Source organism: Myotis davidii, unplaced genomic scaffold (genome assembly GCF_000327345.1).
Source record: "Myotis davidii unplaced genomic scaffold, ASM32734v1 scaffold265, whole genome shotgun sequence".
In the NCBI taxonomy this organism is placed as follows: Eukaryota; Metazoa; Chordata; class Mammalia; order Chiroptera; family Vespertilionidae; genus Myotis; species Myotis davidii.
Genome location: NW_006296627.1, coordinates 5,028,479 through 5,045,027, shown reverse-complemented (window position 1 = coordinate 5,045,027; position 16,549 = coordinate 5,028,479). Strand labels below are relative to the sequence as shown.

General features: G+C 38.4%; 1 protein-coding gene across 1 annotated transcript in view; it reads left to right on the top strand.

Annotated features, from left to right (window-relative positions):
- NUP160 (nucleoporin 160kDa) overlaps positions 1-16,549 on the top strand; it is a 37,425-nt gene that overhangs the window by 9,320 nt on the left and 11,556 nt on the right. Inside the window, exons 10-27 of the mRNA XM_006772315.2 lie at positions 504-588; positions 2,121-2,189; positions 4,060-4,143; positions 4,405-4,575; positions 5,319-5,418; positions 5,783-5,948; positions 6,290-6,417; positions 6,497-6,657; positions 9,140-9,273; positions 10,330-10,400; positions 11,070-11,229; positions 12,226-12,295; positions 12,840-12,938; positions 13,641-13,760; positions 15,010-15,105; positions 15,205-15,299; positions 15,393-15,489; positions 15,585-15,690. Of these exons, the coding sequence (XP_006772378.1) occupies positions 504-588; positions 2,121-2,189; positions 4,060-4,143; positions 4,405-4,575; positions 5,319-5,418; positions 5,783-5,948; positions 6,290-6,417; positions 6,497-6,657; positions 9,140-9,273; positions 10,330-10,400; positions 11,070-11,229; positions 12,226-12,295; positions 12,840-12,938; positions 13,641-13,760; positions 15,010-15,105; positions 15,205-15,299; positions 15,393-15,489; positions 15,585-15,690 (2,012 nt within the window). The remainder of the gene's footprint in view (positions 1-503; positions 589-2,120; positions 2,190-4,059; positions 4,144-4,404; positions 4,576-5,318; positions 5,419-5,782; positions 5,949-6,289; positions 6,418-6,496; positions 6,658-9,139; positions 9,274-10,329; positions 10,401-11,069; positions 11,230-12,225; positions 12,296-12,839; positions 12,939-13,640; positions 13,761-15,009; positions 15,106-15,204; positions 15,300-15,392; positions 15,490-15,584; positions 15,691-16,549) is intronic.

Genomic DNA, 16,549 nt, shown 5'->3' with positions numbered 1-16,549 from the left:
ATAAGCTTTGCTTTTATTCATCACTAGAGGTGGCACACGAAAATTCATGCCCTCAGCCCAGCCTGCGTCCTCTCGCAGTCCAGGATACCTTGGGGGATGTCCACCTGCCAGCTTAGGCCTGCTCCCCAGAGGATCAGGCCTAAGCTGGCAGTCAGACATCCCTCTGGCAGCCTGGGAGCCCTCAGGGGATGTCTGACTGCCTAAGCCGCAGTCGGACATCCTTAGCACTGCAGAGGAGGCGGGAGAGGCTCCTGCCACTGCCGCTGCACTTGCAGCCATCAGCCCAGCTTGTGGTTGAGCAGAGCTCCCCCTGTGGGAGCGCACTGACCACCAGGAGGCAGCTCCTGCATTGAGTGTCTGCCCCCTGGTAATCAGTGTGCATCATAGCAACCGGTCATTTCCAGTCAGTGGTTCCCAGTCATTCCGCCTTATGGTCAATTTGCATATTACCCTTTTATTATGTAGGATTGTTCTATAGACTGATGGACTTTTTTTCTCTCTAGTAATGTTGCAGGTCAGTGGAATCCAGTTTTTATGCAGCCTCTGCCAGAGGAAGAGATCATTATCAGAGATGATCAAGACCCCAGAGTAAGCAATGCTAAAGTATTACATAAGGGGGTGGTTTACTCCGATCATTCGTTGCAGAAGAGCCAGTTATATTAGAACTCTTGCAGCTGCAGGTGGAGGAAACCACCTCTAACTGACGGGTTTAAAGGAGAATGCATTGGCTTGTTCTGTGGCTTCAGCCATGGCTGGAACAGTGCCATCGAGGCTTGATCTCCGCTTTGTCTCTGCTTTGCTTTCCTCCTTGTTGGCTGTATTCTCCGGCAAGCTCCCTGCCTGAGCCTGTGCATTTTGTGAACCAAGCAACCCCAGAGGGAAGAGAGCACCTCTGTCCCAGGTCCTGGAATAGATGCTCACTAGCCTGGCTTGGGTCATCTAGGAATTCCTGACACAGTCACTTTGATCAGAGGAAAGAATATTCTAGCTTGGCATGAGAAACACGTCCAACCTGGGCCTTGCTGTTGTGGAAGGTGGTTGAAGTAAGTTGAGTATAGATAGTGGAAGAATGGTTCCCTAGAAAAGAAAAAGGATTTGTTAGTAAAAGAAGGGGAAATGGATTCTGGGCAGGCACAAATCATTGTACTACCTATGATGGTACATGCATATAAGCTTGAAATAATATAAATGCTGGGAGAGGTACATGCTATGAAGAAAATAACTTTAAAAGGTAGTGCATTAGGGAGCAAACAGGCCAGTCCTATTTTCCAGGGACACCCTTGGGATAAATGGTAGAAAAAGCTTTCAGTTGATGCCTTGGTATTAAAATGAGATGTAAAAGATTATGGGCTGTGATTCTGAAACTGACTATTTGTGGGATTGGAAAGCCCACTTTAAATATCTGAAATTGAATATTGCCATGTTTCTAATCCCAAGAGTGTATTGGCACTTGACCTGAGTCTCAACGCCAAAATCAGGTGCTGATTATTAAAACCCTTGTTTTTCCCCTTCATTTGGTCATTTGATCGTGCCCAGAACCCCAGTACAAGGTAAGAACTTGAAAGAAAGTCAGTCAGGTTTATTATTCTGGCAAATCTGGTTAATGAAATTGGGTCACAATAATTAGATAGTGTGAGATTTTCCATTTTATTCTCACTACGTCATTTCCCCCACTTAGCTTATTGTAGTTTTCTGTTTGTTTCTTACACATAACTCCTATTATTCTTTGAGGGGTTTTCTTTAATATGTAAGCCATAAAATGTGTACTTTGTGGGTAGCGTAGAAACCAGTTTAATTGTTCTTACTAGTTCATATCACCAGTAAATGAGATTTGCCTCTCTTTGGTTTAAGTTGGGAGTTTAATAAACTGGTTTCCAGTGGACCCCAGTGGTGCCCATGAGCACACTGTGTTCTAGTTGGTTCAGACACCACAGCGCTCACTTTCCGGGTGGTGGATATAGAACTGCTCTACTACCTGTCACTGCTCAAATGTCCAAGGGCCAGATTTCCATGTTCCTATAATAGAAACTCAGCTTTGGTGGAAACATGTTAAATTCTTCAGTTTTTCCAATTTTTATCTTTTTAGAATGATACTAATTTTTGTTTTAATGTTCTAACAGGAGATATATTTGCAGAGTCTGTTTACACCAGGACGGTTCATAAATGCAGCTTTATGTAAAGCTTTACAGGTCAGTTAGAAAATATTTAATGTTTATTTAAGTGTCTCTGTGTTATTACTATTGTATAATTAATGACTGCTCTTAATGTTTGTTGTTTTGCACGTACTATCAACAGTGAGTGTGTTTTTGCAATTGCATAATGCAATTTTTAAATAAACACTATAAATGTGTTTGTAAATGCTATTATAATGTTTATAAATGGTCTTTCTATTAAGTGAGACTCCCAGCAGGGCGGTAAGATGAGGTACTTTCCCAGTGACTAATTAAGCATGTCAGTGGTACAAAGAGAAATTTGTGCCTGCCCTATGATGAAAAGATACCATACTACACTACATGTAATCTCTGTACTTGAAATTAAAATATTTTCCAATAAAACATAAAAACAGTTAAAAATAAATAAATAAAATATTTTCTTGGTTGGTTTTGGTGGTACTCTCTTTTTACCCTTTTGTTAGTACAGTGAAGGTCTGACTTGGTTCAGGTTCAATCTAAACTTCAAAATCACATGGTCTAAGAGATGCTTAAAATTTTACAAAAGGACTCTTTACAGTCACCTAGGCTTCCTTAAATTGCCACACTTGGTGAATTTAAAACAGAATATCGCTCAGGATGGAAAGGCCCCTTAGAATCTCCTGACCTGACCTCCCACGCACAGCAGAAGTGAGGCTTCTGTGAAGGACAGCTCCTCAGCTTCTAGTTGCCTCTGCCTCACAGTGGCACTTGTTCAGTGGCCTTTGTGTTAGTGATTGCTCGCAGACTGTGTCATTTAAAAGTTCCTCCCGGTATTGGGTCAGATTTAACCCTTATCCTTTTAGTGGCTTTTTCCTTTTATAACATTATAGAACTTGTCTCTCCTATAAAGCAACCTTCAGATATTTTAAGAATTTTTTCATGTTCTTTTTCTCCAGAATTAATATGCCAGTTCTTTAACTTTCTCTCAAGTGGTTAAAAAATAAAATAAAATAAACAGTGCGGGGGGGGAGGGGATGTTCCAGACCCTTGACTTTTCTTTCAGGTACATTTTTTTGTTTGTTTGTTTGTTTTTAATCCTCACCCGAGGATATTTTTTCCATTGCTTTTTTAGAGAGAGGGAAAGACAAAGAGAAACATCGATGTGAGAGAAACACATCGATTGGTTGCCTCCTGCACGAGCCCTGACCAGGGCCTGAGCCAGGAAAGAGCCTGCAACTAAGGCATGTGCCGTTGACTGGAATTAAACCCCGAGCCTTCCGTCTGCAGGTCGACGCTCTATCCACTGACTCAAACCAGCTAGGGCCCAGGTTCATTTTTTAATATCTGGCTACCCTATGTTTCTGTTTTCTCTCTGATAAAACTTCTGAATGATATGGTTACTTTCTCCTCTTCTTTTCATCTCATCAGCACTTTTTTCTTGTTAACGATAATCAAGTGTATGATAATATTTCTCACAATGTCTCTTGCACACAGAGGTACTAAATAATCAGTAAGGTATTTATCATATGTTTTCCTCTATGAAAATCATTGTCAGTAGTTAGCCACCATCACTCTTCTAGCTTAGCTTTGTGCCGGTCTCAGGGTGTGTGTATTCAGTATCACCTTATGTCTTCCTTCCAGCTGAGTAATAGCCATTCTCCTTCCTTTTGCTTTTTGTAATGATCCAAATGTGCCCTATTATAACTCTTTCAGAATCATGGATTTCTATAGTTTATTCTGGTCTAAACTACCCTAAACTTGATTTCAGTTATGGGAATTATTTGCACAATGTTAGGGATAATTGTATATTCCGGTCATGTCTACTCTATGTGTTATCATATATTGCTTCAATGCCTTCTAAACTAGAGCATTTTTCATTTAGTTTTAGGTATTATATAACTCTCCCACATGTCTCTTTTAATTTTAGATTTTCTGTCGAGGAACTGAGAGGAATTTAGATCTTTCCTGGAGTGAACTAAAGAAAGAAGTTACTTTAGCTGTTGAAAGTGAGGTGAGGTCTGGGTAAAGAAAACATAAATCTGTTTTTCCATATTGATATAGGCAGATTGGTACTGAGGAATTCACTAGGAAGTATAAATGTTTAAATCTTTTAATTGGAGAATTAGATATATATTTACATAGACTGTGGCATGTAAGCCATAAGGATTATTCATTTGGCTCTAGCTTAGTAAAATAATATTAGACAGTTATGTTTTGGGGGAGAAAGATCCCTAATGGTATTAAGAGTTTCTTTTCTTTTTTTTTTTGCCAGCTCCAAGGAAGTGTAACAGAGTATGAATTTTCCCAGGAACAGTTTCGAAATTTACAACAGGAATTTTGGTGCAAGTTCTATGCCTGCTGTCTTCAGTATCAAGAAGCCCTCTCTCATCCGCTGGCCCTACATTTGAATCCACACACAAACATGGTGTGCCTGCTGAAAAAAGTAAGGACACTGAGGCGTAGAGAAGAACTCCTTTAGACAGTCGATGAGTCTTGCAGAATGCTAGTCTGCTATATGTTGCAGTTGGCTTTTAGGACTCCCCCTTCCCCCAAAATTCTATTTCATTAGTATTTAGATAGTCTTCTGCATTGTTTGTACTTCCTTGCATTCCATTTTATTTACCTTTTATATTGAAGTGATTTCAAACTTAATATAAAACTTATAAGGATAGCACACAGAACTGTATACCCTTCACCCAGATTCACCATATGTTAACATCCATTTGCTTTTTTTCCTTCTATATTTATTTTTTCTTGCTCCACCTGAGAGTTAGTTGAGGACTTCATGCCCCATTATCTGTACGTAGTTTAGCATGTGTCTAAGGTCAGGGGTATTCTTCCATAATCACAGCACAAGTTAATGATCAGGCAAGTTGATATTGATGTAATATTATACAGTTCATATTCAGATTTTACCAGTTGTGCCCATGAGTTTCTTCTTGATCTGGAATCCAATCCAAGATCTTGCATGTTACGTCATGGTTTTTTTTACCTTAATCTCAAACTGCTGTCAGCCTTTCTTTGTCTTTCATGACATTGACATGTTTTAAAGTCTATACCTATTGTTTTATAGAGTCCCTCAATTTGGATTTGTGTGGTTGCTTCCTCATGATAAGATTCAGGTCTTAATTGTTTTCTACCTTTAAACATTCACTGAAATGAAGTTAACTGGGTTTGTATTTCCAGGGGTACCTGTCTTTCCTTATGCCTTCCTCCTTAGTGGATCATTTGTACCTCCTGCCTGATGAGAACCTTTTGACTGAGGATGAGACAACCATATCTGATGGTAATAGTAATGTTATGTCTATATTTAATCCCCTTCCTGCATGAACCCTATGCTTTGTTTCAATAGCCACTGTGACCTTGCCTGGTCATTTTATCACACTAGATATTTTAAGAAAACCTGAAGAGTCCTAAGCATCTCTAAGACCTCAGATAAATCCTTGGTATTTAATTATTAATATCCATATCATAAAAGTGTAATATGCTTATTAGAGCTGATGTCCTTCCGGACAAAGCCAGGGCTGCGGTGGGCAGGAGCCAAGCCCCTTGCACGAATTTCATGCATCGGGCCTCTAGTTTTCATATAGTATTAATCAGTAGCTCTTCATTGGCTTGAGACATGATTGTTAACTTTCTCTTATTCATAGATGTGGATGTTGCTCGGGATGTCATATGTCTTATAAAATGCCTTCGGCTGATTGGAGAGTCTGTGACTATGGATATGTCAGTAATGATGGAGATGAGTTGTTTCAACCTACAGTCACCAGAAAAGGCTGCAGAACAGATTCTGGAAGATTTGATCACTATTGATGTGTAAGGAGAATTTAGGGTAAAGTGAACTTCCTAATGGAAATTTAGCAATTTTTAGCACCAAAGTCAGGTTTCTAATATACATTAAAGTACATACAAAGTAGTGGCTTACACTGTTCACTGTTAAGTTTTTTTTCCACATTCATATTGTCTGTCATGTGTGGAAAAATAAGGGAAAATTTGCTTCATGGAGTAGAAGTATCTTGTATGCCAGAATGATTATCTCCATTCCTTTACTGTGGCTGGATTTCCTATTTCTAAGCACATTTAAGTTTTCAGGTCTTACACAAAGTTTATCTTCTATGTCTTTGATAGTAATAGGAGTTTTCTAATTGTCCTTCTAGAGAAAATGTGATGGAGGATATTTGTAGTAAACTGCAAGAGATTAGGAACCCAATCCATGCCATTGGGCTTCTTATACGGGAAATGGATTATGAAACAGAGGTGGAAATGGAAAAGGGATTCGATCCAGGTAATGACAAAACAACAGACGTGCCTTTTTGACTTAGAGAAGAAAATGATTTAACTTCTTTTTTTTCTTTTAATTATAGCTCAGCCTTTGAATGTTCGAATGAATCTTTCCCAGCTCTATGGTAGTAGCACAGCAGGGTACATCATGTGCAGAGGTGTGCACAAAATTGCCACAACTCGCTTCCTCATCTGCCGAGACCTTTTGATCTTGCAGCAACTGTTAATGAGACTAGGAGATGCAGTAAGTACTGTTTGAGAGAAAACTTATGAAGCCTGTTGTACACCTACAGGAATGTGGCAGTGTGTCAGCTCTGTGAGCACACAGACTTTGTCTTTATTCTCTGCTCTGTCCCCCATGCTTGGCCTTTCGTAGACCTCTATGAAAGTTGCTGCATTAGGAATGAGTAAGCACAGGAATCTAAAATCACAGATCAAGAACATAGGAGCAGATTGTTTCACTGTTTCCCTTTGTATGCATAATGCTAGGAAGTTTTCTCAGGTTGGCTGTCCCAAAATTGAGTATCATTAGTACGACTTTGGATGTGATGGCTGGGTTCCATTTAGTGGGAGGAGAGAGGAAGAGAAGAAAATTCTCTTTCTGCAGTACAGGATTTACCCTAAACACGATGTTGAGATTGCAGTGTGTCTTTAGGGTCCTCCCAGCTCCATTCTGTGCTTTCTTTTCCACCGTATTCTTATTCTCAGGTTACCAGATTCTAAAGATTCTGCAGTCCTTGCCACTTACCCACTGAATGTTCCATGTTCAGAAATTAGCTTTCTGTCCACAGTAAGAAGTCCCTTTTGTTTCTCCTTCAATAATTTATAATGAGCCTGACAGGAAGCAGTCTGATTAAACTAATTCATGTTAATGTGTAAAGAATTAAAAGGCCTTGTGTTCCCAGAGGTATTAATACTTTTAAACCAGAATTTATTAACTCAAATACATTGCTAATGGTAGAATTTAGGGTAAAAATAAGGAAAAACATTTAGGAGAAGATGATTTGTTTAGGGCCACCAAGGAGAAAGAGAGTCTGTCCCTCAGGGCAGCCCTTATTAAGTTCTTTCCGATCTTTATATATTTTCCCATTTCTCTAGGAGCTTGGGGTTTTTGTTTTTTTGTGGTATTTTTTTTTTTATTGTAAACTTTGTTGGTTTTTCCTAAACATAGAAGTAATAGATGTTCCTTGTAGAGCCTTTATATGGACGCCTTTTTTTTCTAGTAAACAAAAGGAAAATAAAGATTCATCTATGATCTTCTACACAGCGATGACCACGATTTACATTTTGGTGTGCACCCTTTTTCTATGCAAATTGTTTTTTGTTTTATTCATAAAATTAGGATATTCTACATGTTATTTTTTTTGTAATCTGATGGTTCCTATTTTACTTACAAATTACATCAGCATTTTTACATTAAGTATTCTATCATATTATTTTTACCTAGAGGCCCGGTGCATGAAATTCGTGCACGGGGCGGGGGGGGGCGCCTACGCCCTCTTGCAGTCCAGGAGCCCTTGGGGGATGTCCAACTGCCAGCTTAGACCTGCTCCCAGTAGGGAGCGGGCCTTAGCTGGAAGTCAGACATACTCAGTGCGCTGCTGCAGAAGCGGAAGAGGCTCCCACCATGCCTCTGCACTTGCCAGTCATGAGCCGCTTCTGGCTGAGCAGTGCTCCTCCTGTGAAAGTGCACTGGCCACCAGGGTGCAGCTCCTGCATTGAGCGTCTGCTCCCTGGTGGTCAGTGTGTGTCATAGTGACTGGTCATTCCACCGTTGGGTCAATTTGCCTATTAGCCTTTTATTATATGGGACCAGTGGCCTGATGCATGAAATTTGTGCACATTAAAAGGGAATTAATTAGAGGAAATATTTTAATATTGCTATTTGCCCTTTCTCTATAATAGAAGTGTCAGCGATGAAAGAAAATTAGTAAAATGTATAAGAAAATAATATATCATGCAAGACCCAGACCCGGCCGGCCCCATCCCTGTCAAGCCCCACAAAGTGGGGCACACAACCTCACAGCCTCGCTGTACACACAACCCCGCCCACCTGTGCCTGCCACACACGCAGCCTCCTGCTGATCAATAGACACCATCAGATTTATGTTGTGAGGGTGCCATGGCCTTTTGCGTATTAGCCTTTTATTATATAGGATTATCTAGTAACAGTTTTAATTTATTCAACCAATCTTATTTGTGGCCATCCATGTTATTGCCAGTTTTTTCTTATAGCTGTAACTTTCTGTAGACCTTTGATTATATCTCCAGGATAAAGTGTAAGAACTAGAATTGATTGGTCATAGGCTATATACATTTTTAAGGCTTTTGATTGCAATGCCAAATTTTTCTCTAATAGTCATACCTATTTTTACCCAAGACCAGGAGCATAAAAAAGGTCTTAGATTTCCCTAGTTCTCCTCTTGAATTCTCAACCCACAGATTTAATGAAAATTAATCTTTTCACATTGTTTTCTTTTTCACCATCATCTCACATGAGTTGGTGAGCTGTTCTTGATTGTTTTTATACTGTTAAATGTTTGGGTAGATATTTTTGCCATCTGCCACCCCAAAATATAATGTTGCTTTTATTTATGTGTAAATGTTATTTTTTAAATGCCCTTTGTAACTGTGTTAATTTTATTTTACCTCCACCTGAACCTTAAGAGTTAGCATTACTAATTGCTGTTCACTATCTTACCCCACCCCCTACCCATCACGAACAGGTGATTTTGGGAGCTGGTCAGCTCTTTCAGGCTCAACAAGACTTACTCCATCGAACAGCTCCCCTACTCTTATCTTATCGCCTCATTAAGTGGGGATGTCAATGCTTGGCAACTGATGTTCCAGTTGACACACTGTAAGTTTAATTATTTTTTCACTATCTTACAAGAAGGAATTCGTAAACATTGTGCTATTATGTATTTTGCCTTTAAAGTTTAGAGAGCTTTTAATTTTTTTTTTTTATTGATTTGAGAGAGAGAAACATCTATTTGTTCCACTTATTTATGCATTCATTGGCTGCTTCTTGTATGTGCCTGACCTGGGATTGAACTTGCAACCCTTTGGTGCACTGGATGATGCTCTAACCAACTGAGCCAACCAGCCAGGGCCAAGGAGCTTTTAGATGCTTCATTTTCTAAAAGTTGAAGGCTACTTACAAGAATGAAAATAGCCCTAGCTGGTTTGGCTCAATGGATAGCACATCAACCCTTGGACTGAAGGGTCCTGTGTTTGATTCCAGTCAAGGGCACATACCTTGATTGCAGGCTCTATCCCTGGCCCTGGTTGGGGCACATGCAAGAGGCAACCAATTGATGTGTGTGTCTCACATCAATGTTTCTCTCTCTCTTCCCCTCTCTCTCCCCTCTTTCCCCCTCCCTCCCACTTTTTAAAAAATTAATGGAAAAATATCCTTGAATGAGAATTAACAACAAAAATTATGTATTTTCTATGTATGTATGTTTGTATGTATGTATATAATGTAAAGATAAATTTTGTTGAAGGCAAAATAATAAGAGGTCAGAGGGGAAGTTAGGCCGCACACAGAAACATTGTGCTAATTCTTAAAGGCAGGCTGAGATTCTTTATAACCCCAAGAAAAAAGAAAATCCAACAATTACAAGATTCACATTTTCTGTAAGATGAACCACCCGTTTTCTCTGGCAAAGGAAGGCTTTTCATGCCATGGAGGTCTTGGAGACATTCCTGCCGTGGCGTCTCATGCAGAATCACTGAGTGGTGTCATGGGCAAGTGTCTAAACTGTGACGGGTTTTCCAGATATTTTCATGCTTTTTTTTGATGGAGCTTTCAGGTGTCGTTTGCTAATTACATTGACAGCATTCTGGATAGGATAACTTGTGGAAGTTGTATTTGACATAGAAGTACTAAGCTGTTTTCCCCCTTTCCTCACAGGGAGTCTAACCTCCAACACCTGTCAGTGCTGGAACTGACTGACTCGAGTGCTTCAGTGGCGAATAAGTTTGGTAAGGACGGGGCGGATACGCATTGGATTTTACGTTTAGCATTTCAAGTGGTCTTTGCCACCTTTGCTTTAGCAAATTTGACAAGGCTCTGCTTTCACTTTGAGAGGGGTCAAGCAAGCTGAGTCCTCTCGTTGTGGCAAGGAGTCTTTGGAAACCATAGTCCCAGGTCAGGCATAAAATACATGGATAGACATACTGCTGCTTTCTCATTGATATTGATATTCCAGTGATTAACTCAAAATCATTTTTTTTTTACATTTACTAAGTTCATAGTAGCTTTTAAAATCTGTCTTAATTAGTAAATATTCAAAAGGAGCCCCTCTCATGCTTGAGGACTGTTCTGGAGAATTTATTTTGTGTGTTTTTTTTGAATATTGGAACTGTATTTATTATAAACATTCTAGGGAAGGCACTTAGGTTTAACGAGACCAGTGAAAAAAAATGACTACAATGTTAATTTAAATGGCTTTTTTATTGCATTTGTATAGTACATCACAGTTTACAAATTGCTTTTATTTATATTGCCATTGATAATATCAATGTTGCATTTTATATTTTGAAATAATAAGTGTTCTTTGTTATAGGCATAAAATGAATTGATAGACTCTCTTCATTAAAAATTGATACTATATCACAAGTTGCTCATTGTCATTACTTTTTCTTTTTAAGTTTCTAGCCCTCAGTCACTTGTGGAATTATTCTTCCAAGAAGTTGCAAGAAAACATATTACATCTCATCTCTTCTCTCAACCAAAGGCACCTCTTAGCCAGACTGGGTTGAATTGGCCTGAGATGATTACTGCAATTACCAGTTATTTATTGCAGCTCTTGTATCCTTTTATTTAAAAACTAGAAGCCCAGCACACGAAATCACGTGGCCCTGCGTGTTCTGCCCACCCACCCGCACGTACCTTGCTGTGCTCACAGCCCCGCCCACCTGCGCTGGTCACTGGTCATTATGGCGTTAGGGCCATGGGCTTTTTATATATAGATCAGTTGAAAGGTTTCTTCTATCTAAATAGTCTAAGGCTCTTATTCTGTCTGTGTAATGAAGATTTTATTTATATATAAATATGTATTTTTTAATCCTTGCCTGAGGATATATTTTTATTGATTCTAGAGAGAGTGGCAGGGGGGGGAAGAGAGAGAGAGAGAGAGATCAACATTGATGTGAGAGACAAACATTGATCAGTTGCCTCCTGTACACACCTGGTCATATCTATAGCCTAGGTAAGTGCCCTGACTAGGAATCAAATCCTAAACCATTTTGTTGTATGGGATGATCCTCCAACTAACAGCCACCTTGTTGGGGCTGTAATGAAGATTTTTAATGAGGTTGGGTGCTTATTCCCCCAACAAGAGATGATAATACTTTCAGATATGATCCCAATTTTTATTTTATTTTGGTTTGCTTTTTGCTCAGGAGTTAAGCCAGATTTTATTGGTATGAACATATTTCATGTGTAGATCTCTTATAGCATTATACATTTATTTATCAGATATTTATTGAATGGCTCTATATGCCACGCACTGTATTAGGTGCTTGTGCAATTTATCAGCTAGAGTTAGAAATGGTCACACAAGGTTGAAATACATTCTTTAGCCCATAGTTAATTGAGTTCGGTGACAAGGTTCCTTGTATATAACCTTTTCATTACATTTGTCTAATATTAAAGTTACATGGTTATGTGGAAAGAACATGTGCTCTGCCAACCTCTCTTTACCTTCTTTTTTAAAAATTAAGCCATTTTGTGGAGTCTGATTGCCCAGTGTATATGTTCAAGTTTCTCCAAAAAAGAAAAAAATCTCCTTAACCAATAACTTAGATGGCCTAGCAATCCCAGTTGCCTCTTTCTAGAATGTTTGATGGGAAATTGTCAGTATGTACAATTGCAAGTGAGTACTATTGAATATTTCAGATTTAATTATTCTTGTAAAGAATGGGATTTCTGGAACATTTTTCTTTGTAAATGTTACCTGCATTTTAATTGGGCTGATAATAAGAACCATAATAATTCATACTCCATTGCACCAAAACATACTCTGGATTTTCTCTTCTTGCCTCTTTCACAGTATCATTCCTAACATAATTTTTTCTAGAGTCCTTTTTTTTTTAAATTCTCTGTATTAGGTAAAACAAACATACCATTATCTTCATATAAATCCTTTACTGGCATCTAGTCATTGAACCAGTAAATACCAAAAATTGGAAAATCGCTAAAATTTAGGAAGATGTATGTGTTTGTGTTATTGGAGTTCTGTTTGCTTTCTTAAAGTATATAATAGCCTAACCCAAGAATCGGTTCACAGAATTAGGTTCTACTCTCCAGAGATATCAGGAAATATATGTGTTGATTGACCACATCTTCTCTCCCTCTGTGAAGAACTTGGAAATGAGTATTTATTTTCTTAATCAGAAAGCACCTTTTATGCCTTTAAGGATTATATTCATCTGCTACATCCCTGGTGTCAAGTCAATGTTGGTTCCTGTCGATTTATGCTGGGAAGATGTTACCTGGTTACAGGAGAGGGACAGAAGGTAAAACTGCATTTTAAGTGATGAACAAGCTTTAGGGCAAGGAGGACACTTAGTTTCCATCTAACTAGGGTGGAGGGAGTGGGAGGCATAGAGTCCTCTAGATCAGGTGCCAGTGAGGGGCATTATATACCTGTGGAGGATGTTCAGCCTCAGGTACTTTGCAGATTAGTTAGGACACAAGAAAATATGAATAAGGAAACAGTGCAACCTTCCTGCCCGTGCAGGTGTTTTTAGGGATGCATTTTGATAAATAATGTATTTCTCAATTACATTGTTTTCATTATGTCTTTTTTTTTTTTAATGCAGCTGCTTTTCCCAGTATGGTAGTTTACATTTCTATTTTTTTCCCTGACATCGTACTATCTAAATTTTCAAACATACAAAAAAGTTTAAAGACTTTTATAATAAACTCATATACATACCACTCAAATTCTACAAATGTTAACATGTTGCTCAGTTGCTTTATTATATATTTATCAATTATCTTACTTAAAGCTTACTTTTTAATAGTGTTTAAGTAAAGAAGTGAGATACAAGGTATTAAATAATTCATCGGATAGAGTTTAGTTAGAATGGCAGAAATTATGAATGTAGTCAATAGTCTTAAATAACTTTGTTTCTTTTTTGGCTTTGTTTAGCAAATGAGTACCTAGAATTGGAACAATTCATTATAAGTCACTTTGTATTCTTTTCCTTCTCCAGGCTCTGGAATGTTTCTGTCAGGCAGCATCTGAAGTGGGCAAAGAGGAATTCTTAGATCGCTTGATCCGGTCAGAGGATGGGGAGATTGTTTCCAATCCCAGGCTACAGTATTATGATAAGGTATTTTATGTCATGGTTTGGCTTTTTTTTTACTAACCTATGTAGAAATTTATTTGAAATACATTACCTTGGTATTTTTGGAGAAAAATAAGATAAAAATGTAATCATTCCCTAAATTTCCAAGTAAAGAGAAAATGAGTTTGCTGAGAGAAATTGAAGAAACATTTTTAATTAAATTTGATAAATGTTTTTAACTTAAATATCATTTTATTAGCTCAGTCATCATTTTTTTATTACTTAACATTAGTTTGGCTGATAACTCAAAGAATTAACTTGCAATGCTATATTTAACTTTAGTTTATGATTTGGCCCCTGAGTTTTTTCCTACCACTTTCCTCTGGTCACTCAATTATAATAACAGTGGCCTTCTTACTGTTCATGCAAGCTGAGCACATACTCTGGTCCTTTCAGAGCTTTTCTGCCTGCCATTGCCTTAGCCTGAAATGCTTTCCACCAGGTAGTCAACTTTCTCATGCCCTCATTGCATTCAGGTGTCTGCTCATGTGTCACCTCCCTGCCTACCTATGTAGAATAACCCTTGCGGTCCTGTGTGCTTGCTCCCTCTCCCTTATATGCACACGTGCAGACAGGCACCGAGGGGAGTCCCCTGGCCCTGCTTTATAACATTTAACTGTGCTTGATGCTATATTTTAGATAACCTGTGTGTTATTACCTATTTTCTTAATGTGTTTTTAGTTATTTTAGAGGAAAGGTGAGGAAGAAAGAAACATCGATCGGCTGCCTCCTGCACACGCCCTACTGGGTCTAGCCTGCACCCCAGGCATGTGCTCTAATCAGGAATTGAACCAGCGACCTCTCGGTGCATGGGACAGTGCCCAACCAACTGAACAACACTGGCCAGGGCTCTTTTGTTTTTTTTATAAGGCCATGGTGTTAATTTATTTATTAGGCTTTAAATTTATCTATGACCCAAACAGTTAGTATGAGAAGTTAGTAGTGAAATTGTATTTGTTCCTTCATTCAGCAAATACTTACTGAGAGCCTACTCTATACTAAACACTGAGGATAGAGCTGTGAACAAAAAAGACCAATAGAAAGCTTTACAACAAGCCTATTATTTAACAGTAGAATCTAAAGGAAAATCTCAAATATTGACCAAATAATCCTCATTTTTCTCAGCACCTTTGATTTAATTTTTATATTACCCAGTTATCTAATGGATTTAAAATCATACATCAATTTGAAATGCATACTAACTTTAATACAAGTTTCTTCTATTCCTCCTCAGGTTTTGCGCCTACTAGATGTTGTTGGTTTGCCTGAACTCGTTATTCAGTTGGCTACATCAGCAGTAACTGAAGCAGGTGATGACTGGAAGAGTCAGGTAAGAACTAACTATAGTCTAGTTATTTCTCTTGAGATTTGTCGTGAATGTGATGTTTTGATTTCTATTACTCTTTTTTCCCCTGTTTCTGATATTTAGGCTACTTTAAGAACATGCATTTTCAAACATCATTTGGATTTGGGTCACAATAGCCAAGCATATGAAGCCTTAACCCAAATTCCCGATTCCAGCAGGTATCAATCTTGATCTTTTTGAAGAAGGTGATTTACCAAACCTACTTAACCCACGAAGACAGTTTACCCTTGTCTGCCTTTCTTTCCTTCTAGGCAGTTAGATTGTTTACGGCAGCTGGTGGTGGTTCTTTGTGAACGCTCACAGCTACAGGATCTTGTAGAGTTTCCCTATGTGAATCTGCATAACGAGGTAATTTAGGTACCCACTGATGATGACTGATGGCAACTGTGTTGGCTGTCATGGTGACTACTAACTTTGATGTCTGATTGCTTCCCCTTCCTTAGGTTGTGGGAATAATTGAATCACGTGCCAGAGCTGTGGACCTCATGACTCATAATTACTATGAGCTTCTCTATGCCTTTCACATCTATCGCCACAATTACCGAAAGGGTAAGCACTTGAAGCAGGCAGTCTTTGTTGGAGGCAACCTTACCAGTTTAATCACATTTTAGAAATATATTATGTTTGACTTACGTAATTTTTCCCTTATTTTTAATATTGGATAAGTGTTCTCCATGACCATTTGGGGAAATTATATTTAAGGACAAAATTAGCTTCGCCTTCTTGAGGATTACCTGTTAGCCTTAAACACCACCAATCCTGAGGCATTTCCAGTAAGATAACCTTCTGTGTGAATCTTCTGATTTTAAACAAAATTTTCCTTAAAGGCACCTTGAATTCTTGTGGCTGGTTTTGAGTTCCTGTGCCACTTTGCATGGGCCTTCTCTCTTTCCTTATTTATTTTGCTGATTCTTTTGAGAGTAAGTTGTAGACATTATGACTCAGTGGATGAATACTTCAGGTGCATCTCCTGAGGAAATTTTCTTACATAACCTCAATGCAATTATTGAATTAAGGAGATGTAACAAATTAATTTTGTGAATTAAATCTAAATGTGGTATTATCATCTGATGTGCTGCTCATATTTAATTGTGCCAGTTGTCACTGATTTTCTTGAATAACACACTCCTTCCATTCTGTAGCTGTCCTCACTCCCAACCTAGGACCACATATTGTATTGCCCTGTCATACCTCTTTCTTCGCCTTTAATCTGAAGCACTTCTTTTAACCTTACTTTGCCCTTGGATGACATTGATGTTTTGAAGAGTTTAGGCCAGTCGTTGTTGTAGAATACATCTTAATTTATGTTTGTATGATGATTGTTGAAGTCTTTACCAGAACAGCTAAAATGAGATAAGCATTATGATTCCCCTTTTGAACATCTCACATTTTTATACCATTTTCACTC